A 27,741-nucleotide genomic window follows, 5' to 3' on the forward strand; every position below is an offset into this window, starting at 1 on the left:
CCTTGAAGATAGATTTCACTACTGCACCTGTGCTGCTCCATGCTAACTCGTCTGAACCATTCTACGTAGAGACTGATGCATCGGATCAAGCTTTAGGAGGCGTTCTGTCTCAGCGCCACAAGACCACGGGTCAGCTACACCCAGTAGCTTATCGATCCAGGAAACTGACCCAAGCTGAGATCAACTATACCATTACAGAAAAGGAGTTACTGGCCATTAAGGATGCCTTTAAGGAGTGGCGACACTACTTGATGGGAACTCAACATCAAGTAACGGTGTTTACTGACCATTGCAACCTGAAATTCTTAAAATCCGCCTGAACACTCACACCAAGACAACTTAGATGGTCCTTGTACTTTGCGGATTATGACTTCATGATAACCTTTCGCCCTGGAGCACAAAATGGAAAGGCAGATGCACTCTCAAGACTAGGCACAGAATCTCAGAGAACAGTTACAGATATTCAACCAATCATTCCTGAAACAAGGTTTATTGGAGCCACGGTCTCAATCAATATGCAAAAGGCCATTGCTGAGAACATGAGTCCAGAGGCTATGCAGAACTGGGTAAAAGAAGAACCACACAGAACTATCATTCATTACATGCCATATCACGGAGATGCCTTGTATGTACCAACGGCTGAACTTCAGCAACAAGTGTTGCGCGAGTGTCACAATGACAAGTTAGCTGGTCACAAGGCAGAGAACAAAACAGAGGAGTTAATCAAGAGGCACTACTGGTGGCCTCGGATGTCGGCGGATATTGAGAGTTATGTTAAGGCCTGTGAAATCTGCGCGCAGGGAACGACAAGCAGCTAAAGGATTGTTACAACCCTTGCCTACCCCCCCCCCTACCCGTGCCACACAGTTACACTAGATCTCATCACTGATTTACCTTTGAGCAGGGGTTTTGATACAATCTTAGTGGTGGTCGATGCATTTTCTAAGATGGCCCATTTTACAGCCTTAAGGGGACTACCTTCTGCCAAGCAGTTAGCAGGCCATTTCAGTTCCCAGATCGTCAGAATCCATGGTATACCCAAAGTGGTCATCTCAGATAGAGGTTCCCAGTTTGTGTCCCACTTCTGGAGGGCCTTTATGAAAGGGTTAGGAACTGAAGTTAGGTTCTCCACTAGTTATTATCCAGAAACTGATGGACAGAGTGAGAGGGTGAACCAAGAGTTAGAACAATACCTTTGGCTATTCCTCCTGAAGGAGGAAGCAAACTGGTCAGACTATTTGTGGTCAGCAGAATTCTCCCATAATAATGCCAAGAATAGTTCAACAGGGTTCTCCCCCTTCTTCTTGAATTATGGCAGACATCCAAATGCGACTATTCGACAAATGGAGATAGCAGTTCCTGCGGTCAAGGAAGTCGTTTCGCATTTGAACCACATTCAGCAGAAGGCGGTAGAAAATTTAAGAATAGCCAAGGAAAGATATAAGGTTTATGCAGATCACAAGAGACGTGCAGGGCCTCCATTGGCACTTGAAGAAAAAGTTTGGCTGAGTACAAAACATTTGAGACTGAAAGGAAATTGGAAGTTTCAACCTCGTTTTATTGGCCCATACCCAGTTGAGAAACAAGTCAATCAGGTCACCTACCGACTAACACTGCCTTCCAAAATGAAGATTCATCCAGTCTTTCATGTATCTTTGCTCAAAAAGGCACCCACAGATCTGAGAACTCAATCACCCCCTAAGCCGATCCAGTTCGAGACAGGAACTGAGTTCGAAGTAAAGGAAATTCTCGATTCTAAGAAATCCAGAGGAAAATTATACTACTTCATCGACTGGAAAGGTTATGGACCTGAGGAACGGTCATGGGAATTAGAAGAGGATGTTCATGCTCCCCGGCTGATTCAATCTTTTCATCGACATTTCCCTCACAAACCCAGAAGGGAGGAGCCTGCCTTGTTGGGGGGTACTGTCAGGACCCAAAAATCAGATTCTCAAACATGTGGCTCCGTATTGATCCAACCTAATCAATCTATTCCTGTCCGCATTACATGGACAGAGACAGTCCGAAACTGGAGAGACAAGATGGCCGCCACAGTGGCCATGAGGAATTGAGGTCGGAGTTCTAGTCTTTACGTCATTGCGGACACTGAAGGCAATGAGCAGCGTGCGAGCGCAAGAGACTATGCACTTCACTAGAGCTATAGTCTGGAGAGGACCTAAGTCACTAGCTCTGAAGAAAACTATTTCCTTAGTTTAAAATTGTTGAAGTACTCCACTCGTATTTAGCGCGAGTGTAGAGGAAGTTCTTAGCGTGTCACGGCGCAATAATTCAAGCGCGTGACTCGGCCCCTTAAGTCCATAGTGTTAGTCCAAAGTCGTCTGAGATAAAAGCAAGTTACCGACCTCAACTGAAGAGAAAGACAGAAGTTCCTGACGTCGTCGGAGAAAAGTCAAGAGTTGTTACCCTCGGCTGAGGAGAGAATCCAAAACTCGAAGAAGTTTTCAAGCACATACGAAGCTAAGTGAAGTCTACTCGTTTTTGGTCAAATTGGAGAGATAGATAATCGAATTTCTCTCACAATGTTGACTGCAGAGAGATATCACTGTCAATAGTTTTTTCTGGAAAAGAATAAGAGAGAGTGAAAGACTGTTGATTGCATGCTAATGAGACTAAGCCTCGCTAAAGACAAGGAACAGAATGTCATGCTTACACAAGCCTGAACCTTGACAGTAGATGAGGAACTCCTGTTAAGGCAAGAAAGGAAGAAAGGTTCAGTAAAGAGCAATATCGAATAACTACAACAATCATCTGAAACCCCAATACAAGGAACTTTCATCTAGTTAGTGAAGTAAGTGCTAATTAAGATCGAAATAATAAGTTTGGCCAACAGTGTAGCAATAGGAAGGCAATAATGAATTTGTTTATTTCTTGAACTAATATAGTGACAACTAATTAGGAGAGAGCAGACATAAACTGCTAAAAGAAGAGAAGCCAGGTCCAGAGACATAAGGGTGGGTGAGCCCCTTTTCTCTGTAGAATTAGTAAGGCTAGAGTTAAGGAGAGTAGGGAATTAATGGTGTGTTAATTTTCTAGGTTTCCTGGTATGCAGACAGCACAGAAAGAAGTAGTCTGAGGAAACAAGTCCGGACAAGTCTCTTCTCTGTTTATTATTTTATCCAATTCCTCCTTCCCTGGAGATAATGTAGGGAGGTTCTGTAATAGACCTGCTGGCATTGTCTTAGGGGATTTGGGTACTAGCATCTCTGCTCCTGTGCAAGAATCGAGAAGACAAAAGGTAAATTACTTGGAGTCCTGACACCCGACGATATCTTTAACGTCACCCGACGATCTACACTAATGGGGATTACCCTTTAAAAGTTACTTCCTAAATGAAGTTCACACTCTCCCTGCATCATCAGTTACCTTTTCAGAAGGGCATTTCCCATCCTTCTGTATGTCAGCACCTGGTTAAAAGGAAAGGCTAATCCCATTCATAAAAACAACATTCAAAGATATTTAACATTAAATCTTTATTCTACAATTCAGCATAGCAGAAAGAGCAAAAGAAACATGAGTTAAGTTAGTCGCTACCTGTAACCTAAAAAGGAAATAAGAATGAATGCTTAAATATGTTCTACACTAACCTCAGAACGCCTCACCTTAGACGTGTGTCTTTCCATCTCAGCAGCGGAGCTGATCCCTCTCTCCCTCTCTTGCTTTGTCTCGGGATTCTGCTCTCCTTCTATGGCTCACGAATACACGTCTGCACCGCTAGACCTCATCTACGCTGCCATGGTTCCGAAATACTCTAGCCCTCTTCTGGACTCAGTCTCTGCCACTCCTGTATGATGTCACTACAGGACCCTTAGTCACTTTCCTTCTTCGTTTCAGGATTTCAATTAGCAGATGGTATCAATCTCTCTGCACCAGCCTTCGGACCAACTTCTTCTGTCTACTTCACACGTTACTTTCTCTCGGTCTCTCTGCTCTTCTCCTTGATAATATAGAGCTCTCTTTCTCTATGGAAAATTCCGGTACTAGGCCGATTCCCACCAAATTCCTGTACCAGTCCCCGGCCCCCTTCGCCTTCCACAGTGGCCACCTGCGTATTGCGTCTAGAGCCGGGGAGACAAACACATTCCTTTGATAAGGGCCAGTCTTGACCGGTTCCTCACTAGCGAATAACAGGCTAAATTCTAAACACTACCTTTACCCTGCAAGCGCCTCGGACAGTCGAGGCAGAATTACAAAATGGCTTCTCTCTAGCTTTCGGGCATGTAGGCCCAAGAAAATGGAAAAAGGCACTAAACCCTGTCAAAGCGCATAGTTAAGCCCTACAAATGAACGCAACTGCAACTAGGACTGAGATGGTAGTGGATTATAGTCACCACCAGTCTGAAAATAGACTAAAATTACCCTGTCGCTACATTCCACTCCTGACTAAATGTACTAACATCGAAAGTCAAAAATTAAGACAAAAAGGGGAACTCAAACAGGATGTATATCATTTGAAGAATAATAAGAAACAAGACTAAAAGATCTAGCCATAACTCGTGGACGGAACATACGGAAAAAGGATGGTATACACTGAATACAACAACAAATAAGAATTAAGAAACTAACTGCTAAGAAAATTCCACCTAATACCTGGCATAAAAAATGTAAATCTGGCAGCCAATTAAAAAGCCAATCAAAGCACCCTACATCTAAATGTTCCCTCACTTCTTGTGTCAGCTTATGTAATTTATTAAGATGGGACCTAATGGATTTGGAATGATCTGATAGGTTAAAACAACATAGGCCCTCAAAATCTGAACAGCCATGGTCATGTTTTAATAGTAAATAATCTATTGCAGCTCTATTCTGTAAAATAGCACGGCGCTCGCCTTGAGCATCTAATAATAAATCGGTTAAAATTGCAGTAGTACTGTTTAGGGATTTCACCATCCAGCAGGCAAGTTTGCCTATAGTTTTAGCATTATAAACAGATAGTGCAGGAACACCAATAATAGAAATAGCTAAACTAAGATATTCAGATTTAGAATATAAATGTAAGGAAGAATCACAGTCTCTTGAAAGTAGAGGTGCATCACGCGCTATGCGGGATGATGCAACCTCATCGGAGGAAAACATCAAAAGGCTTAATCGTGTTAAAGCACATGGACCTCCAGAGATATTTGCTGGAATATAGGACCAGGACACATTGCCACAGGAAAATAGCCATCCGGACGGTAATAACACATGATAATAATGGCTTGCAGTCATTATAAAACGTTTGCAGCTCATATTATTTTGGACTGAAGTGCACGCGGCAGGAGTCCTGGTAACACATACGATTTTCTCATGAGTAGAAATTGAATTAGAATGTTCTAATCGTAGTTGGGCACATTTGCCTATGTATCTACGATCGCAAGTCATGTTGTAACAAATGTCACTTTCCGTGATATTGTATGTCAAAATTTGAAAAGTTAATGGGGGTTCTGGTTCACTCAGAACAGTACATGAAACACAATAATAATATGCCGAAAAATCTGAATGAATAAACGTAGGATAAACTTCAGATACATTGAAAACATGTAGAAGGGAGGCTGTCGAGATTGGGACAGCCACAAGGCACGTTGTGAGGAAGTCATTAACAGATCTCATAGATGCTAAACAAAAGTGAGTAGAGTTAATAATATTTCATGCTAGATGCGTCCAAAAGTTAGTAGTGATGTCCCACGAAGCAATGGAACGACGTTCTCTGTCCACATGATTAATCCGGTCCTGAGCGTTCTGTTGAATCTCGGCGCAGTAGACCAAAGGGAGTCCAACGACGACACATCCGGCAGCAGCAATCCATGCAATGATCTGTATTTCAAAAAGAAAAGGCATTACTTATTCTCGCAGATAACATTTGTCAGCTGGGACTACATCCCAGATTTCCTGCCCTGGCCTCATCACTAGTATTGTGTTGTCAGATCCTGTTGCTCTAATTTCGGCCTGTTCAGGGGGATTATTCGGCGACTGTACCCACACTCTAGCTCCAGGATTATCAGTTGAACCAAATCCACTAGTTCCACGCATTGTTAACAGAGTTGGAGCAGTGCCCTTTTGAATCGCACCACTGAAAACAGGCATAATGACCAATTGAGTGATTCGATCAGTTTCTTGAATCATTATTTCAGGATCGCCACTATTCAACAGGATGACTTTTATTTCTCCTTGGTAATCGCTATCAATCACCCCACCAAGCACCTGGATGCCTTTTAAAGCCAAACCAGATCTCGGGGCAATCAATCCAAAATGTTCTGCTGGTATTTGAACACCAATTCCTGTTTCAATTATAACAATTCTGTTAATTTTTAGAACAATCGTTTTCAAAGAATGCAGGTCTAAGCCTGCGGACCCAGGGGTAGCTCTACGTGGAGCCAAAGCTCCGGGAGTGATTTCCGAATAGGAAACTGTACTTTTAATTGAATTAGGCTGAACATCAACAACAGGAGGAAACAAAGGCATCAGAGGAGAATTTGCATACAAATAAGGTCTGTTATTTAAAATCAATAAAGCATCTGATAAATGATCTCTCCAGTTCTTTAAGGTACCATCCGACAATTTGCACAATTGGTCTTTTAACAACCCATTCATCCTCTCAATCAAACCTGCAGCCTGTGGGTAATAAGGTATGTGAAACACCCAATCAATGTTGTTTTCTGCACAATAATTTTGTACCAATCTTCCTTTGAAATGTGATGCATTGTCAGACTGTACCTGAAGTGAAGTACCATAATATGATGTAATCAAATCTAGTGTCTTCATCGTATTAATTTGAGTAGCTCTCTTGCATGGAAAATCGATTAAGAAACCGCTATAAGTGTCAACAACTGTACAGACATATTGGCAATTTTTACTCATAGGCAGAGGACCGATATAGTCGATCTGCCAAATTTGTGCGGGGATTTACCTCGGTGTAACTGACCTTTCACTATTCGGGGCACCTCTCTTTGTCGAGAATGTTGACATATAGGGCAATGAAGTATTGCTGTTTTAATCAAATCAAGGGGAATATGAATGCCTCTTTCAGTAGCCCACCTGCTAGTGATTTTCTCTCCAAAATGTCCTGCTTTTTGGTGGGCCCATTTCGCCAATCCTGCCAAATCAGAATTTTGTTGGTCCACCACTGCCTCAGAAATTTTAGATTTCTCATCTGCAATGTTATTAAATAACTTGTCAAGTGAGTCAATAGGCATATGAGCATCAACATGAAAAACTGTCACATTGCTTTGAGGAAGTAATTCATAAATTTCCTGCCATAATTCTTTACCCCAGATCGTCTTATTATGGACCGTCCAATTATGGGACTGCCATGTAGGTAACCAGACTACCAATCCATTCGCAGTCGACCATGAATCAGTAAAAATATGACATGTTCCTGGCAATTCTTGTTTTAAAACTTGGTATACAGCATACAATTCTGCAAACTGACTACTTCGCCCTTCACCAGTGGTGCTCAATAATTTCTGAATTGTGGGATTATACGAGACTGCTTTCCAATGTCTCTTTTCTCCTATGTACCTGGCTGAACCATCCGTAAACCATACATGTTTTCTATCCTCCACGGACAGATCATCGAACGGCATACCCCACTTAACAGGAGATTCCTGTACTATAGGTACGGAGAACTCTTTCTCTCTCTCTTCCATCGGCGCCTGCGCCACTTTCTCATGTAACATTGCAACTCCTTTTGGGCCCACACGAGCCCGATCTTGTATATACCACTTCCATTTTATGATGCTCACTTCCATAGCATTGCGAATACTATGAGTTTTCGGCGAACTCAAAACCCACTGGATTATAGGAATTTCTAGTCTCAAAACCACATCATGTCCTAATGTTAACTGCTCAGTATCCACTAAAGCCCAATAGCATGCAAGCAACTGTTTCTCAAAAGGTGTATAACGCTCACCAGCCTCAGGTAACTTTTTAGACCAAAAACCTAGGGGTACTCTGGTTTTACCCTGCTTTTGCCATAAACTCCAATTTGCATACATATCTTGTACAGATACATTCAGATCCACATCACCATCGCGCACTGGCCACAGATCCAAAGCATGTTGAATTGCTTCTTTCGCCAAATCAAACGCATCTTGTTGTGCTCTGTTCCATTCAAACGCATTCTTTTTACGTGTAACTTTGTACAAAGGGGCCAGAATCTGACTCAAATGTGGAATGTGTTGTCGCCAAAAGCAAAATAAACCAATGAATCTTTGAGCTTCTTTTCTGTTTTTAGGAACTGCAAAATATGCAATTTTCTGTTTTACTTGTGGAATCACTTCTCGATTCCCTTCATGCCAATGAATACCCAAGAACTTGACATGTTGCGCTGGACACTGTAATTTATCAGGATTAATCTCCAAGCCTTTGCTTTGTAAATGTGCAACAATTCGGTCTAACTGTATTTGCACCTGATCTTGTGTCTCACCTTGAATTAGTATATCATCTATATAATGACACACCTGAATGTTTGGATCCACGGTCATCTCATCTCAATGCTCTGCCACTATCCGATGACAGATTGTCGGACTATGTACATAGCCCTGGGGTAGACTTCTAAACGTCATTTGAAGGCCATTCCATGTAAAACTGAATTGTTCTTGACATTCGGGGGCAATTGGAATAGAAAAGCAAACATTAGCAATGTCAATGGATGCATACCATGTTCCTGAATGTTTCTGGATTCTTTCAATTAAAGTAACAACATCAGGGACTGCAACAGTCAGAGAAGGTGTATGTTTGTTTAATTCTCGATAATCAACAGTCATGCGCCAGGAATTATCACTTTTACATACCGGCCAAACAGGATTGTTCCAGGCCGAAGTAATAGGAATTACCACCCCTGCATCCATTAAGTCTTGAACAGCAGCACTGATCTCATCGTGCCCACCGGGAATACGATATTGTTTCATTGAAACCACCTTCGTTGCTTGGGGAATTTTAATCGGAGGTATTTTTAAAAGCCCGACTCTCACAGATTTTGTTGATATGTAATACTTATGTCCAAATTTGTAACATCCGTCATCTAAATACAATGTCATACCTTTTAAAATATCAATTCCAATTATATATTCATCAAGAGGTACCACCAATACATGATACTCTTTTCGGGGGTTCTTACCTATTCTCATTTCAAGTTTAGTTTGTACTGAGGGGGTTTCTTTACCACCTAATCCAGTAATTGTGTAGCCTTGTCCTTTAAACTTTTTGGGATTTCCAGAAATTAGAGTGGCCTCCGCTCCAGTATCCACTAATGCTCAGGCCCTCTGTACATTTCGATTTCTCCAATAAATTTCAATATCCACATAAGGCCTGTAATCTTTGTGAGCCCAATTTTGTACTGGAGCTTGACCTACTTACTAGTCTGGTTTACTGTGTTCTGTCGCCCAAGTCAAATCAGGATAAAGACTCTCATATCGTTTAGGTAATGTCACCTCTCGTTCATACCCTTTCTCATCATGAAAAGGATTTTTGTCATTTGAAAAATATTGCGATCTCCGCTCAAGGGATCGTGATCTTTTGTCTCTCAACCTCACCTCTGGGGATTGATCTCTCTCTCCTCTATCTCTGCGTTCAGAATGATCTCTTTTCTCCTCTCTATCTCTCTCTCGCTCTCTTCTAGAATGAGACGATCCATCTTGTGTCCTATCCCACTCTCTCTCTCTCTCTCCCACTCTCTATGCCTCTCATTAGACGCGGCATAGCATCATCCTCACTGCCATCAGAATGATTAACATCATAGTCCTGTTTACAGACTTTCTAGCTCCTTCCTTCTTGTCCAGACCACGCTTACGAAACATAGCCCATAACACATTATTAGGCAAATCATTAATGTCATCGGCTTTCACACCATCCTTCACTAAAGCTTGAAACATGTCATGTCTAGTGAATCTGTAGTCATTGGTGCGACCTTCCGGTCGAGACTGTCATTCAGGTTTAATCCATTCACCCAACTCACCAAGTTCACGCACAGCCACAATCACTTCAGACAAAGCATTACCAGTCTGATTAATCAACAAAGTCATCATCACTTGATTGTATGCAGCAGGAGAAGTACAAATGATTCTGTTCCGCACAGAGGCATTTAGCAAACCATCCATTAACCTATCCGCCATACCTAAAAAGATAGTGGTTTTCATAACTTCCTCTTTCAGTCATTGAGAAGCATCTCTCAAAGTATACCACGGTTTCTCATTAAGAGGCCAATCAGATTCAGTAGGGTACTTGTGACCACAACCGTCTACTGCCAACTGCAACAGTTTAGTCTGATTATTGTTATTGAAATTTCTAAAACATTCTTGAACCGTAGGATCAGAACTCAAACTACAAAATTTCACAGCATCACCTCGATCCAACGAGATTACTGAAGCACCAAAATCAAAAAGACGAACCATCCAGTAAGCAAGGATTCACCCGACTTTTGCCAGAACTTTTCCAAAATGTCATTTATTTCTTGTTGAGTGTAATCTTCCAAGCTATCAAGCGGAATACCATGGGGAGCATTAGGATTACCCTGTAATTTACGTCAATAAATTGGTTGGGCAGAAATCTCAGTACGAACTTTAGAGTGACAATAACGTCTAGTGCGGGAAGGCGCACGCGTAGCATTCTCTTCAGCCGAGGAAAATGAATCAGACGAATTCCAAATGTCACCGTCCCACTCGTCAGGGTTCCAATCGAGCCCTGCTTTTGCAACAACCATACGCACTTTCCTGGTGTTAACCTTTCCACGTCTGTGTCTATATTTGTATTTCGCAATGCGCACAGCAGCCCTTTCGGCTACAGCTTGATACGTTTCCAACTTGTCAGCAAGCAATTTATTCTGACATCGTAAAAGAGTAACATCATTTTGAAACTGAACAAACTGTTCTTCCAAAGTTTTATTCTCACGTTGTAATCGAGAACATTTCTCATGTACAAGCCTGTACGCATTTAATAAAATCCAACCTCTACGTCCCAATATGGGAAGCTCATCACCTTTTGCCACCGGAACTTTCTGCAAGCATGCAACTACCTGAGCTGGCTCAGCATCCTCCAAACATGAATTCCAGTTCTCACTCAAACAAGTAGAATTAGCCCATTCATGAGCAAGCGCTTCATAAACAGTCGCCTCCCAACCAGGAATTTCCAAAGGCAACTGAAAAGACGGTTTCGATTTTCTCGAAAACATTTCACAATCGTATCAAACAAATAAGAACAAATGAAAATAATATCAAATAAGAAAAAACTGTACAATTAAACAAATATATACAAAACCATTCACGGCGAGAACCCACGGATCCCCATACGAAATCACGAAGGCATACCCGCACCCATCAATCGAAAACCGTTTGTGACGCCAAGTGTAACAACCGGATTCTCAGACCAAGCAGACTACCAACCGTAGCTAACCCAGTCGTCACGTAACCACACTCTTCTCAGGCCACTATATACATGATATCTAGAAGACTCACCTGAGAAGGTGAAAAAATGCTATTTACAAGCCTATACAGTCAAAGATACCACTAACATCTAATGGATTCCATATCTTATCCTATAATTACCTCATCTTATATTCTTTAACGTCACCCGACGATATCTTTAACGTCACCCAACGATCTCTTTAACGTCACCCAACGGTCTCTTTAACGTCATCCGACGATATCTTTAACGTCACCCGACGGTCTCTTTAACGTCACCCGACGATATCTTTAACGTCACCCAACGATATCTTTAACGTCACCCGATGATCTACACTAATGGGGATTCACCTTTAAAAGTTATTTCCTAAATGAAGTTCACACTCTCCCTCCATCATCAATTACCTTTTCAGAAGGGCATATCCCATCCTTCTGTATGTCAGCACCTGGTTAAAAGGAAAGGCTAATCCCATTCATAAAAACAACATTTACAGATATTTAACATTAAATCTTTATTCTACAATTCAGCATAGCAGAATGAGCAAAAGAAACATGAGTTAAGTTAGTCGCTACCTGTAACCTAAAAAGGAAATAAGAATGAATGATTAAATATGTTCTACACTAAGCTCAGAACGCCTCACCTTAGACGTGTGTCTTTCCATCTCCGCAGCGGAGCTGATCCCTCTCTCTCTCTCTTACTTTGTCTCGGGATTCTGCTCTCCTTCTATGGCTCACGAATACACGTCTGCACCACTACGCCTCATCTACGCTGCCATGGTTCCGAAATACTCGAACCCTCTTCTGGACTCAGTCTCTGCCACTCCTGTATGATGTCACTACAGGACCCTTAGTCACTTTCCTTCTTCGTTTCAGGATTTCAATTAGCAGATGGCATCAATCTCTCTGCACAAGCCTTCGGACCAAGTTCTTCTGTCTACTTCACACGTTACTTTCTCTCTGTCTCTCTGCTCTTCTCCTTGATAATATAGAGCTCTCTTTCTCTATGGAAAATTCTGGTACTAGGCCGACTCCCACCAAATTCCTGTACCAGTCCCCGGCCCCCTTTGCCTTCCACAGTGGCCACCTGCGTATTGCGTCTAGAGCCGGGGAGACAAACACATTCCTTTGATAAGGGCCAGTCTTGACCGGTTCCTCACTAGCGAATAACAGGCTAAATTCTAAACACTACCTTTACCCTGCAAGCGCCTCGGACAGTCGAGGCAGAATTACAAAATGGCTTCTCTCTAGCTTTCGGGCATGTAGGCCCAAGAAAACGGAAAAAGGCACTAAACTCTGTCAAAGCGCATAGTTAAGCCCTACAAATGAACGCAACTGCAACGAGGACTGAGATGGTAGTGGATTATAGTCACCACCAGTCTGAAAATAGACTAAAATTATCCTGTCGCTACACCCGGGCTTCGCCCGGCTCGTCCCGCGACGCAGAGGGTTGCTGGTGGCTATATGCGCCTCCTGGCGCTGCAGCCCCCGTCGTTGTAGCGTGCCGCGCCGCTAAGGCTGCCGGGAATTGTAGTCCCGGGGCGGCGGCGGCCCTGTTGCTGGCGTGCTGGGACTCTTGGCGGTGGCAGCAGCAAAGGTAAGCCCCCAGCGGTTTATCCGGTGCAAAGATGACTCTTGGTGGTGTCGGCAGGGCGAAACTGGCTCCCTCCTGCTTGGTTAGCTCCCCGCTCCACCGAGGGCTGCTGGCGGGAATTGTAGCCCCTGCAAATGGTATCAAAAAAAGGGTTGTTGTTCTGAAATCACCATCTTCCCAGCTTTCAGAGACAAGAAGACTTTTGTTAGAAAATCAAACTTTTTTACACAGTTTTGGGCATTTTTCTGGGACATAGCCTATTTTTGCTATTTTGTGCTTTCAACCTCCTTCCAGTTAATGTTAGAAATGGGTATGAAAGCAATAATTGATCCTGGACAGCTATACAGTTTAGAAAAGTAGACACATTTCTGATTTCAGCAAGGGGTCATTTGTGTAGATCCTTCAAGGTTTCTTCATAGAAACTAACAGTTAAATATATATATATATATATATACATATATATATATATATATATATATAGAGAGAGAGAGAGAGAGAGAGAGAGAGAGAGAGAGAGAGAGAGAGAGATGGATGGATTTCAGCAAACAAAGCCAGTGAGCCCTCCTTGACAAAGTTAGCCCCAAGAACATTTTGAAGACATAGTGTCCAATACTGCATCTTAAACCCAGTTTAAACAAATATTAACCAAAGAAAGCTCTATGCTTGCAAAGATCACTTTAAATGGCACTTACATGTACCCATGTTGGAGGGTGTTATGGGCTGGGATAAAATAGGACACCAGTGCAACTTGTTTCATGGTCTTTTTATCTCAGCGGAATGCATTCATGCATTTAGACCCAATGCAGACTGGTGGGCAGCTCTCAGAATTTTTGTTCAAACTAGCAATTTTTTTTTATTTTTAACAATTTGGAACACCACCGGTAGGACAAACTTGGTGTCCTGATCCCCGTAAATAAGTGACAGCAGTGCACACTGGCCACCACCAATTCAGATTAGGTACTGCTAAAATGTATGTGTGATGTTGGTGCTTAACCTGTTAAAAATTGCTGATGGTACTCCCATTTTCACGTTTGAGAACTGCCTTAGTTCGCTAACTCTCTGACATGCCTCTAATTTCACTCACTTCATTAGATTCTGTCTTTCACGTATTCTAATTCTTTTGTTTGCTTTCAGTCTTCTCACTAACAATGTAATGAATTCAAACATACCCATGGTCTTTTAGTCTTTAGCTCACTCATGCTCGGATTACCATAGGGCAGATAATGCAGCTTCATGTGCAAATTATCATTCGTTACGGAAATGGGTTTGCAGCTCTGGTGCACTGTGTGGCATAGACCTTTAGATTATGCCCAGTAAACTCTTTCACAAATTGGGGCTTAGAGTGCAAAACAATAGCTGTACACCTAAGGCCGGGTGAATTTATGTGCAATTTGCACTTGTTCCTTCTTCTGAGGACCGAATCTCCAACTTGGGTGCAAATTGTACACCAGCTACTTGTCACACCCCATGTGCATGGTAATTTTGCGTTCGAACATTTGCATCTACTTTAGCACAAAGGTGTAATAATATGGCACTCGCTCATCTTCACTTTCCAACTTACGATTTAGGTTTACTCACTATTTCACTTAGGCAGAATCCAACTTGCTATTGACAGCTAACTACAACACCCGAAATTTGTTGGGCGGTGGGTATCTGTATCAAATGAGGAATTTGGTATAGCATTCCAATCTCACCCAGTTAACAAAAATTACATTGAATAAGAACTGTATGCAACTGATAGCATAACTCTTCAAAACTAAATCAGTCTCTGATCTGTAAAGGAATTGCTCGGAGTGTCATTAAATGTAATACCAAACTATGCTGCAATGTCATACAAATACTTATGCATTCTCTCCATCTCCAAGGTTTTAGAAATAAACATGTCAATGAAGACGAGGAAATTACTGTAAAGCACATGTAAAAATGTGCAACAAGAGCACTGACAACTCTATGTTAAATTCAGAACCTTTCTACTAGATCAGCTAAATAAAGTTTTTAGGTGATGAAGTAAAGTAGAAATCAATATTCAATTACTTTAAATATTTTGACTGTTTTTTGCTGGGTCTAAAAAGTGCATGTTTTTATTTTTATGGCATCAGAGTACTTCACAAAGACTGGCAAAAAGCAAGTAGAAATATACAATACTGACAAAAAGGAGGTAAATGATTGTCATGAGAAGGGGAAGAAAATGTTGTGTGTGTGTATATATAACTGCAAGTTTTATGTAAGAACTCCCTCCTACCACCAAGTCTTCGCGGAGGTTGAGTCCACCCTGGTAGTACCACCTTACCAGGGTGGGGAGAGGATGCCTATGATGAAGCATGACACAATATTGTGTGTGAGGCATCCTCTTCCACTAAGTATGGTCTTCTGGGTCTAATAGGGCCCTGCGTGACCTGCACCCAACCATGGTTTTCTTGCTTTTTATGTTGGTAAAGGCAACCTACTTCTTTCATGTGACTTCTTCCTGCCTCCTTCCCTGTACCCTGGATGTTGTGTTACAACCAGAGTTGTGTACTTTAAAACAGTGGAACCAGGTTCGACTCACTTTATCTCCCCATGCTTATTAACAAAGAATGGTGACCTTGTGTAATGTAACTGGTGCACATGTAAATTGCTGCACCGCTTTCGGGTTGTGTTGGTGCTGTATAAAAACTGCAGAAAAGTGCACAAAGAGGGAAAGGGAAAGCTGTAATAGAAGGAAAGTAACATAGATAGGTATTTACTGCCTGATTTGTACAAAGTGACACCCGGAAACCTGAATAAATTATGGCTTCCCAGCTTAAATTGTGGCAAATATTTTTTTTTAATCAAAACTCTTTTTTTACTTCATTATCGCATGAGAAAGCACTTTTAAATATGTGAGTTCAAAAAAACAGTTGTACAAAAACCTATGTTTGATTTAATAGACTATAATATTGCTCTATAATAATCTGGGCCACATACAAGGTTTACATGAAAATTGTCTTGCCTCTTAGTTTACTAATGGTTCATGTTTAAAGTACTTCTCAATGCAGTGCTATAATGTAATTTGTTAATGTCAAACCTTCCGCATGTTAAAGAAATAAACTTTTTGAGTTTTGTAGAAATTTTATCATATTTAGGTAATGTTTGGTGTAGAGATTACTTGTTAAATATTTTCAGGGCTCTTCATTGCACGGCCACTCACCATTAATTTGTTAGCTTGCCGACCTGTACAGAACTTTGGGATTTAAGGACACATCCCAATTTAAAAAAATAACTATGTCAAAATGGAAATCTCACAGTAGCATGCAGTGAAGTTGATAGTTTTTGACGGACCTCTCTGTGCATACAGTGAGAAATCTTGCAGCTGCCTTTTCCAAAAATGTAATTAAACTCCAACGTTTTATACTGGTGGGCAAGCTAACAAACTAACAGGAAAACCTGTGCAAGAGCACATCCCTGAAAATATTTCAAAGCATCAATTTGCATCTGTGAAATGGGTGATCGCCTTCGTGTTTGGCAGCCTTTGTCTGTGTTCTGACCTGTTGGCAATAAACGTTAACTGCTGCTAAACACGATAGAGATCTCCTCATACACAGATGCAAACGATTGCTTGTCAGGTTTAATTAGCCTGGTTTGTTTTTGTTTCTCCTCTGCCCGATTACTCTTCTAAGACCTTAAAGGTCTCACCTTTCAAATGCGCGCTACAGTGTGCCCCCTGCGCGGAGATTGATTGCCCTGTGTGCGGCCGCCCAGGTGGCACGTTTGAGGGAACAGTGATCCACGTAGATTCCAAAACTTTCCCAGACAGAAATTTGAGAAAAATTTATTTTTTTCAGCTAAATTTGAGGTTTGCAGGGGATTCTGGATAAGAAAACGTTGGGGGACCCACGCAAGCCATACCTCGCTCGACTCCCCCGGGTGTCTAGTTTTCAGAAATGTGTGGGTTTGGTTGGTTTCGCTAGATGGCTGCCGAGCCAGAGGCCAAAAACCCAGGTCACCCACCTTGCAAAACCAGGTTGTTTTGTGATAGGTCATTTTGATGTCTCCTCAGTAGGTTTTGGGCCCTTGCCTGTTGTGGGTACTTGACCCTCCCACGCGAGTAAGGTATCAATTTTATCGGGAGACCTGGGGGAACGCTGGGTGGTAGGAAATTAGTGGATCTACGTAGATTCCAGAACTTTCGCTGACAGGAATTTGAGAAAAATTTGATTTTCTCAGCTAAATTTGAAGTTTGCAGGGGATTCTGGGTAGGAAAACGTTGGGGGACCCACGCAAGCCATACCTCGCTGGACTACCCTGGGTGTCTAGTTTTCAGAAATGTGTGGGTTAGGTAGTTTCCCAAGATGGCCGCCGAGTCCCGGACAAAAACCCAGGTGACCCCCCTTGCAAAACCAGGTTGTTTTTTGATAGGTTATTTTGATGTCTCCTCAATAAGTTTTGGGCCCTTGCCTGTCGTGGGTACTTGACACACCCACGCAAGTGAGGTATCATTTGTAGGTCTCGCCTAGCGACGCAGCGCATGCGCTGCTTGCCTTGGCTAGCCCTATTGTCATTGGTTTCTCTGCCTAAGGGGGACAGGATATGTGCACGTGTAATAAGGACAGCAGTCGTGCACAAGTATGGCGTCGCCAGCAGAACTTGGAGGACAGGACATGTGCTTGCAGCACGTTAACACGCCTCCTCCTTGCTTGCTCACTCGCGTACCGCGGCTTTAGCATAACTCAGAGGACATGAGATGTGCACGTGTCTTGTAATACGTGCTGCTCGCTCGCTCGCTCCCTGCTGCTCCTTGTGTTTCTCTCTGACCACCTTTCTGTCTCTCATCATCCTCACATATCTTTTTTTTTAAACAAATTGTATTTGGTGCTTCAAATGTAATCTTGTTATCGGTCACAACTTTGCTGATGCCATCATTTTGAGATGACGTGCATACTTAATGAAGATAGCAGTATATAAGAATGGGGCGTTCACCGCATGCTCAGTATTCTGTCCGTCTGCCAGTAAGAAAACCACTTGCATTGTATTGGAAGTGGCGATTGGGAAGGGTGTGCAGTGGGCTGTCCCATTGGCGTCTAGTGGGTTTGACCTCGGCTATAGCCAGGTTTGGTCGATATATGGGAGTTGGGTGGGTGGGTCTGGCGTTGCAGTCTGTGGGGCCTGTCTTGGCATAGGGGCATCTTGCAATGGAGAGTAACAGGCGGGCATTCTGGGTCGGAGGGCTAAAACGTGGGGGTGCAGATAGTGGTAACCATCAGTGAGACCCAGCGCCGCCCCACGGTTTGGGAAGCGCTGACTCGCTGTAAGAACTGGACGCGAGCTAGGAAGGCAGAGTCCGGCCACTGTGTCCAGAGGAGCGGCATCGACTGAGACCCCACCGGACGATGCCAGGCTGCCGGTGGCTACGGTATTCAGACCGCACTGGGGTTACTAGAAAAAAACGATTTTAGCGTGCTCATGCTGTCTTTAGCGCAGAGATCTTGCAAAAGTGATCCTGTACAACAAGAGCCACAGAATCCGGCTTCTGGTGTGTCACCCTCCCTTGATCTGTTGTTACAGCGCAATGCACGGCATGGCTTTAACTCCTGGTGCTCCCGTTTTGGGAGATGGTGGCCTGCCAGCACCTCGGAAGTATATGGCATCAACATGTGGAGAGATTTTTTTTTCTGGTTCGCTTCTAACAACTTGTGATTTTTACCATGTAGGAGCGCTTGTGTAACTGTTTCACTGCTTCCTGACACTCATTGCAGGACCAAACGTTCGTCGTTACATTTGTGGCAATTTCTGTCTACTAGGTTGATTCAATGCTAAAAGAAAATTATTTTTGTCCAAGCTGAAGTGTCATGCCATTTCCTAAATCAAATTGGCTGTGGATGGAATTGGGGACATTAAACACTAGTTTCAGGGGAATTTTATGGATATCGTACTTAATCGATATGACTGGCTGCAATAGAAACCTGGCAAGATTTAAACGGAGACAAAACAATTAGTGAGGGTGATCGTATGGAGAAGGCTGTGGTATCCGCACCTCTGCTTTGGTCGCTCACAGCGGAGTCACAGCCCGTCTACGTCGCTTATGACTATTGGTGCCCACATGATGTCAAGTCACCAGACACAACTTTTCCAGTGCTGGATTATGATTTAATATGTCAGTGTATTAAGGGTGTTATAGTCTTGGTTCATTTTAATTAAGACAAGTGCACTAACACGCCTGTACAGCAATAGTCTATTTCATCCTGTCTTGAATGGCTTGCATTTCAGCACACTACCGTAGTGCGGAAGCTACTTCCGGAAGTGATTATATCAGTAAATATTTTGCTACAACTCTTCACACTACTTGCAAGTAAAACATACAAAAACAAAAAAATTTACTTTCAATTTATAGTAAAATGCTTCTGTGATGTGTCCTCGTTTCACCTGTCCTCATTTGGGCGTAAACTGGGGTATGCATCTGAATTGGGATCCTTATATTTCCAGGATTTCAATCAATCAACCAATTTCAAACTTTATTCAGAAGCTTTTTAGCAACCATACAAGTAAGTCATAGTACAAAGACACATTGAAAAAGTTCAGAATATATCAAGTGCAAAAACGCAATCTGTTATCAGAGCATTGATGAACGGGCTGGTATGGCAGTCTTTAAACAAGCATTTGCAATGCAATAGGTCTCGCATTTATGTGAGTTTGAGCTATTGACATTGAAAAAAATAATGCCTTTTATTTTTGTTTTCCTGTTAAAAACCTAAATAGAAGACATTGTTATTTACAATGCCAATAGCTTAAACTTGCGTAACTGCAAGACCTATTGCTTGCAAATGCTTGTTATCGGGAGACCTGGGGGAAAGCTCGGTGGTAGGAAATTTGTGGATCCACATAGATTCCAGAACTTTCCCAGACAGAAATTTGAGAAAAAAGTAATTTATTTCAGCGGAGTTTTAGGTTTGCAGGGGATTCTCGGTAGGAAAACGTTGGGGGACCCAAGCAAGTCATACCTCGTTGGAGGTGTCTAGTTTTTAGAAAATGTGCGGGTTTGGTAGTTTCCCAAGATGGCCGCCGAGCCCCGGGCCAAGAACCCAGGTGACACCCCCCTTGAAAAACCAGGTTGTTTTGTGATAGGTGATTTTGATGTTTTCCCAATACGTTTTGGGCCCTTGCCTGTCGCGGGTACTTTACCCACCCATGCGAGGGAGGTATCATTTTTATCGGGAGACCTGGAGGAACGCTGGGTGGTAGGAAATTTGTGGATCCACCTAGATTCCAGGACTTTCCGAGACAAAAATCTGAGAGAAAAGTGATTTTTGTTAAGCTAAATTTGAAGTTTGCAGGGGATTGTGTGTAGGAAAATGTTGGGGGACCCAAGCAAGCCATACCTCACTGGACTCCCCGGGTGTCTAGTCTTTAGAAATGTGTGGGTTTGGTAGGTTTCCCTAGATGGATGGCTGCGGACCCCAGGACCAAAATGCAGGTGCCCCCTATATATCCGAAATCACTTGGTTTTGCAAGGGAGGGTCATCTGGGTTTTTGGCCCGGGTAGAAAGACTGTGGCTATTTTTTGAAGGGGTTTTTATAAGTGTGGGGATGCCCATTCTGGGCATCCCCACACTTATAAAAAGCCAGCCTAATCGCTGGCGCCTAGTGGACTTTCTGCCCCCCGGGGGGCGGGGGGGGGTAGAAAGACTGGAATTTTTCAGGGGGGGGGGGGGGGGTTGGGGTATTGTCTTGCCCATTTTGGGCAGCCCCCACCCTAACACGAATAAAAACAAAAATCCCTGGTTTCTAGAGGGCTTTCTGCCCCCCGACTGGAATATTTGCTGGCGGGTGGTGGGGTTATTGGCATGCCTGTTTTGGGCAGCCCCCACCCCTGATTCAAATTGTCTAAAACAATCCCTGGCATCTAGTGGGCTCCTGCCCCTATCTGCCACCCGGGGTTCAGAAAGGCAGTAATTTTGGTGGGGGGCATTGGCATGCCCGTTTTGGGCAGCCTCCACCCTAATTAAAATTTCCCAAAACAAATCCCTGCCATCTAGTGGGATTGTTGCCCCCCGGGCCCCATCTGCTCCCCAGGAGGGGCGGAAAGGCTGTTATAGTGGCAGGGGAGGAGGCATTGGAATGCCTGTTTTGGGCAGCCCCCACTCTAAAAAAACAAGTTCCCAAAATAAAATCCCTGGCGTTTAGTGGGCTTTCTGCCCCATCCGGGGGGCAGAAAGACTGAATTTGCCCAAATTGTTTTGCGGGGAGCAAAGGCCCTTGCCCAAGGGGCCGCTCCCCCCTCCTTGGTGTCTAGTGGGTGGATTCCTGCTTGGAGATTGTCCTCTCCCGACTTTCTGCGTGCCCAGGGGGCTGAGATAGCCACTGAGCACGAAGAAACGGGAGTCGTGGGGGGGGATCCACTTGAACGTCTTGCGAAGTACTTAGCCTAGTCAATTCTAATTACAGTACTAAACTGCACAAAAGCAAAGAGTTTGCAAATGTTTACAAATTCAAAGTCTTTACTTTGGTCAAATATGTAATGTACATACAGTAACATATTGCTAAAACCATTAGCAAAGCCAGTAGGTCCCAAAGATGAGACCTTTTGCCTTTCTCATTGCTTGTTTTTAAATGCATCCTTTCTTTCAAACAGGCCAGGCCTTTCTCCTTGCCCCTTCTGCTGTGGTACAACTTCACACCCCTGGAGTCTTGACTGCGCCAGCAGTCCTTGCCACTGCTACGGACGGCGCAGAGGTTCCCATCCACGGTTTGAATGTGCTAGCACCTACAGGCAATGCTGCAACAAATGGCAAAGCGCCAACAGTTCCGCCCATCATACAAACTGCAGTTCGGAATGCCTGCACTGATGTAAGTTTACCCAATTGTATGGCTTTGTTCCCAGGTTTTCAAATCCCTGCACAATCCTATAAATGATCACTTTGGTCCAGTATTTCTCTTTAATGTAAAACTATATATAGCCCTTCAAAGTGTCCTGCAGCTAAGATTTTGGCATTTATAAATGTGAGTTTGCTTTTCTACTTTGCGTCTGAGAGCAGACTTACTGTGCTACAGTGTATTGGTGACTGTTATATTTGTTATGTGACTATTTTCTTTTTGCTAGACAAATTGTCATATTGATTTTTAAGCAACAATACTAGTTTTCTGTTGTGAGACTCCAAAATTCTCCAAAATGTTAACACCAATCAAAGGTAAGTTCCAGCGGCAACAGTACTCCAGGTGAGAGAAAATGCAATCAAGCACGTATTGGCAAAGCCAATAGGGCCTTGCCTTTGCTACTATGGATTCAGACATGTTGACTTTGCATTTTGTTTTTCCCAATTTGCTTCTGTGTACACATGCATGGCAACCATCTTGTAATGGTGTTACATAAACACAAACGTAATTCTATTACATGAGGACTATATTATTTGGATACACATGGACTTTTGTCATTTTGCCCATTTTGGAATAGATTTGTTTTGCCAATGCTTGCAAAGAAATTTAACAGTAATAGGCAAAGTCAAGAGTTTAAGTCTGAGAGCTGGAGGTAGAGATAAACACATCAGAATAGTGACAAGGTTTTCACACAGGACTTCTTAAATCCCCATGTAACTTTCTTCCAAAAATGCTTCTTGGGTGCTCTGCTCACATGTTTTACCACTGTAGATCCTGGCTGCCTTTGCTGTTTCTGGTCACCAGTAACTGTAGTACACATATGATCGAAAAGGCCTCTAACTCCACCAAGGAACTCTTTCAGATGGTCACCAAGCTCACCTCCACCCCCGAGAACAATGTGACAACTCATAGCCAACAGTTCTGCGACACCCTAGCCTTTACCTTTAAAGATAAGGTTAACCAAATCTTCAATACATAAGATAACTCTGATCATACGGCCTTCAATGAGCATATAACTCCCTTGGAGCAGGATTACCTCCCTTTCTCTGAATTCTCCCCCACTTCTCCCAGTCAAGTGTCCTCCCTCCTGATGCGAGCTAAATCAGGGTCCCCCCCAAGATACTCAAGCTAGCACCACACGTGATCACCACCAATCTCTGTCATTTTTAATACAATGTTTTCAACAGCTGTGTTTCCATCCCTTCCCTAATAAAAAAAGCCTAATCTTAGCTCAACAGGTCCAAATAACTACTGCCCTATATTACGCCTTCCCCTTCCTGCTAAATTTGGCGAGAAAATCATGAATTCAGAACTTTCTAAATATATTCAAGACAACCACATTTTTTACCCAATCCAGTTCGGGTTCAGACCAGGGCATAGTACAGAAACTGCCCTGATAAAGGCCACTCTAGATTGAGGGGGATCTGCTGCCCTCATTCTTCTTGACGCTTCCGATATAGTGGATCATAAGACTTTGATCCACTGTTTAGCTGCAGTAGGGATCAAGGATAAGGCTCTGTTCCTGCTAACCTCCTTTCTCTCAGACAGGACTCAAACACTGGCCTGTTGGCAAATTTGAATCCTCACCTTTTACTTTGCCATGCAGGGTCCCTCAGGAATCCTCGCTGAGTCCTACTCTTTTTTAATATTTATGCTTCCAAACTGTCTCCTCTTACCAAAAGTTTTAACCTTTCATCTTAAAGCCTATGCTGACGACCCCCAGTTGGTAATCACGGCCTTCAACAATGAACCTTCTGAACCTATACGTTTCCAAGGTTGCATTTCAGCAGACTGGATGAGCAAACATTGCTTAAAACTTAACTCTGGAAAAATTGAGGTAGTACTGTTTGGGAATCTCGCTTCTTCCTGGTCTCCAGCCTTGTGTCAGGATGAGCTTTGCCCCCACCCATGCCTGTGTCCAAATGCTGGGCGTCTTTATCAACAATAAACTTAACCTCTGAGCCCAAGTCTCTGCAGTGGTCTCCTCCTCTTATCACTCCCTCAGGATGATCAGGAAGATTCTGCCATATATTCCTGATAAATCCAGGAAAAACTGGATCATGGCATTAGCCCTCTCAAAGTTGGACTACTGCAATGCCCTCTATGTGAACCTACAAAAAAACTTGCTAGTAGACTTCAATTAGTTCAGATCACTGCAGCTAGAATAATCCTGGATCTCCCCCGGTACCTGAAATCTGTATTGACTCCCTGGTCCGCAGTCAGGTCAAATTCAAGGCCCTCTGCATGGCTCATAAAGATCTGCACCACTCAAGACCAGAGTTCTTAAGTCACTCGTTCCAGTGGTACATCCCCAACAGACCCTTAACATAAGTGTTTTAGAACCTGAGGAACGCAGGTTCTAAAACACTTATGATCCCCCAGAGTCACGAAAGCCAACTAGGGAGGTAGTAACTTTGTTGTAAGTACAGCTAAACTGTGAGTACAGCTAAACTGTGAACAGCCTTACTGTCCACATCAGAGGCATTCCATCCCATCTGGCATTTAGTGAGGAGCTCAAGACCTGGCTCCCTTACAACTAAGACGCTCCAACTTCTGCGTGTTCAAGTCCGCCAACGACAAGGCACCCATTGGTAATTGTGCACTTTAAACATTACCTTCACATAACACTAATAGAGCTCTTGATCTGACTGAAATTTCTGGATTAAGGGCTCCATGCCCCATCCCCCCCCCTAGTATCCCTGTAACCCCTGGGCCCACTTCACCAGAACTGCCTCCACCATTCCTGGCCTCCATCGGGTCTTTTTCTCACCAGATGTGTCACACACCTCCAATACCAACCTTGGCAGCCATTTAGTTTCTGGCCTTCTTACAGTTAGAGCTCACCCTGATGATCTTGGCTCCCAGTGTAGCACCTGGTTCTTCCTGCAGTTCCAAACCACTACCTTTGTATATCGCTGCAGGTTCTGAGCTGGGGACTTTTTGTCGTAGTTTTTATAAAGCATGAAATTGATCTGAAGGTATTGGAGTGCTTTGCATCAGCACAAGTCACATTACACAGTGTCACATTCCTTTTTTAGACATGAGAAATTAAGTGATTCGGCCAGAATCGCAAGACGGTGATCCTATGCTGAAACTTGAGCCTGGTTCCCTAGTTCCAAATTCGGCAGCTCTGGCCATAACAGCTCATTCTCTCCTTGCAGCTCCTGTTCATTGCACTGTAGGTCCCATTTACATCTGCATGGCCGATACAGAATCTGGCGTTGCTGCATCATCTGGGCATTCTATAGCCCCCAAACTCCCTGAAAAGTTTGTGTTATCATCTGCCTTTTGGCTGCCACTGCCGATCCTGGCTGTGCAGCAGATTTCGGCCTCTTTGAAGCTTCTGGCATGATTGTTCCCTATCTCCAAACTGCCACTCAGCTGTTGCGTCCATTGCTCACCTACATTCCTAAAGTTGCTCTTTTTTTCCAGTTCTGTATCTCCCTGAAGCTTCTGGACTCCTCCTGGATCATGGGTTGATGGATCTCTACAGCTCATGTGTTTTCTCATGCACCAGTTTTTCAGAGGTCTCCTATCACTTTGTGCCATGTCTGAGTAGCCCAACCAGTGCTGGTTGTTGCTTTGCATCCTGGTAATTATATGTCAATATATGTGAGACATGCTTACCTCTACCTGCCTGTCGCACTCGTAAATGTGCTTCGCCGAATCTCCTGAACACATATGACTTCTTAAGCTTAGGAAAAAGGCAGAGTGGGCAGTGTGTAGGCACACTTTAGTAGACCTGTGTTTATGTTATCAGGTAACTGGTAAAGGCTTTGGGAAATATCGGTTCATTAGGGAAAAATATGTTGGGTTGCACAGGTCTCATCTGTTTTTTATGGCACATTATGACAAGTCAATAAGTCACGCTTACTTATTCTGAAAAACAAGTGTTAAAGACAATAGGCTTTTTATTTGTGGATTGGTATTACATTGTACTAAGACCCGTAGGCCAGTACTTTCTTTTGGGAAATCGTAAAAGTTACCATATTAGACAAAACATTTTGATGATTGTAACCAACTGGAACAAACCAGGAGACAGACGATTTGCAGTATGATCATTGTTATTATCCCCTTTGAGGAGGAATTTTATGTTTGACGTCTGAAAATGTGTAATTATTTGTAATATTTTTAAATCAAGTAAATCTTTATTCAAACTATTAAAATCCTTAAAAGACAAATACAGAAGAAAAAGAAGCCGAATACAACTTTAAGAGACACAGAATATGAAATGTCAACTGCCCTTCGAATGATTTACATACATAATATAAAAACGTGTATGAAAGTGATGGATACCAATCGTTACAATAAACAGCAAAATCAAATTCATTTGATCTTTCTTTTAAAATGTAAAGTAGTAAAATATAATAAAAGACATAGGAATGCAAAAAAAGCTGTATTCCCTGTTTTAAGCAAGGTTCTTTTGTAAATGTACTTACAATTTCATAGCCCAAACAGTCACACATAGTAAGTGACTTTCTTATGGTGATAAGAAGAGTAATAAACAGTATGGCTGATGTTACCGGACTCAAGGTTACAAAAAAAGTTATAGGCTTTCTTATGAAATAGGAACATCTCTAATAAACAAGCATTTACAATGCAATGGTCTCTGCATCATTAAAGGTAGAGCTTTTGGCATTGTTTATGACATTTCTTTTTTTTTTTTAAATCATCAATAAATGGCATTGTCATTACATTGCCAATAGCTTAATCGTTAAATAAATGGTATTGTTTTTTACAATGCCAATAGCTACACCCTACACAGAGCCACCCTCACACAGACAGAGCCACCCACACATATAGCCACCTACAAAAAAAATGAATGGCATTGTCATTTACATTGCCAGTAGCACAATCAGGGGGGCAGAGGCAAGAAAAATGGCACAATTAGGGGGGCAGGGCAAGAAAAACTAGTGCAATCAGGGGGCAGAAGGCAAGAAAAACGAGTGCAATCAGGGGGCAGAAGGCAAGAAAACTAGCACAATCAGGGGGCAGAGGCAAGAAAAACGGCACAAAGAGGGTGGCAGAGGCAAGAAAAACGGCACAAACAGGGTGGCAGATGCAAGAAAAACGGCACAAACGGGGGGCAGAGGTAAGAAAAACGGCACAAACAGGGTGGCAGAGGCAAGAAAAATGGCACAGGGGAGCAGAGGCAAGACAAACGAGTGCAATCAGGGGGCAGAAGGCAAGTGTTCAAAGTCTCACTAACTGGGTGTGCAGGGGAGTGCTTACTTAATCACTGCCGGTTGCACGCAAGCATCACACCACACGTCCACCACGAAGCAAGCACAACCCAAGATAGCAGATTACAGACTTATAATTCTGGGCAGCACTGTAATTCGTAAACTTTAGTCTTTAGACATCTATGTGGCAGTTCAATTAACTTCACGACCAGTCTTAAACGCAGAGCACAAGATATGAAGCAGTCAGCGGGCTCAAAAGGCCACGAGTCTTAAATGCAGCCTGTTTCTGTTTGGAGAGTTTCTGCCTGTACGCATTTCAAGTACAATGCAGATCGCGCCTCGAATGCGCTTCTTTCTCATGCACTTGGTTTCACATAGCGCCGCTAACACACCTTTAACCACATGGCTGCTGGGCGTTTTCCCCCCCAGTGCTGGAAAATGCCATTTTAGTGGCACTATGACGAGCTCAGCTCGTCATCAGCACACGACACCCGTGGGTGATGACGAGCTGAGCTCGTCATCAGCATCGAAAGGGTTAATGCACAGATGCTATCAACTAAGTTTACAGTTCGAAACGATCCGTCAGGGTGGCAGAGGCAAGAAAAATGGCACAGGGGAGCAGAGGCAAGAAAAACAGCACAAACAGGGTGACAGAGGCAAGAAAAACGGCACAAACAGGGTGGCAGAGGCAAGAAAAACGAGTGCGATCAGGGGGCAGAAGGCAAGAAAAACGAGTGCAATTAGG

At 43.1% G+C, this 27,741-nt stretch overlaps 1 protein-coding gene across 2 annotated transcripts in view; it reads left to right on the forward strand.

The window, feature by feature from the left end:
• Positions 1–27,741, forward strand: part of ATF6 (activating transcription factor 6) — a 1,839,477-nt gene that overhangs the window by 703,511 nt on the left and 1,108,225 nt on the right. For both annotated transcript variants that reach the window (XR_015309808.1, XM_086964422.1), the window contains exon 7: positions 21,572–21,786. Coding sequence is in view for 1 of the 2 variants with exons in the window: in XM_086964422.1 (XP_086820548.1) it covers positions 21,572–21,786 (215 nt within the window). In the remaining variant the exon portion in view is untranslated. The remainder of the gene's footprint in view (positions 1–21,571; positions 21,787–27,741) is intronic.

Source organism: Lissotriton vulgaris, chromosome 1_1, assembly GCF_964263255.1.
Source record: "Lissotriton vulgaris chromosome 1_1, aLisVul1.2, whole genome shotgun sequence".
Taxonomy (NCBI): domain Eukaryota; kingdom Metazoa; phylum Chordata; class Amphibia; order Caudata; family Salamandridae; genus Lissotriton; species Lissotriton vulgaris.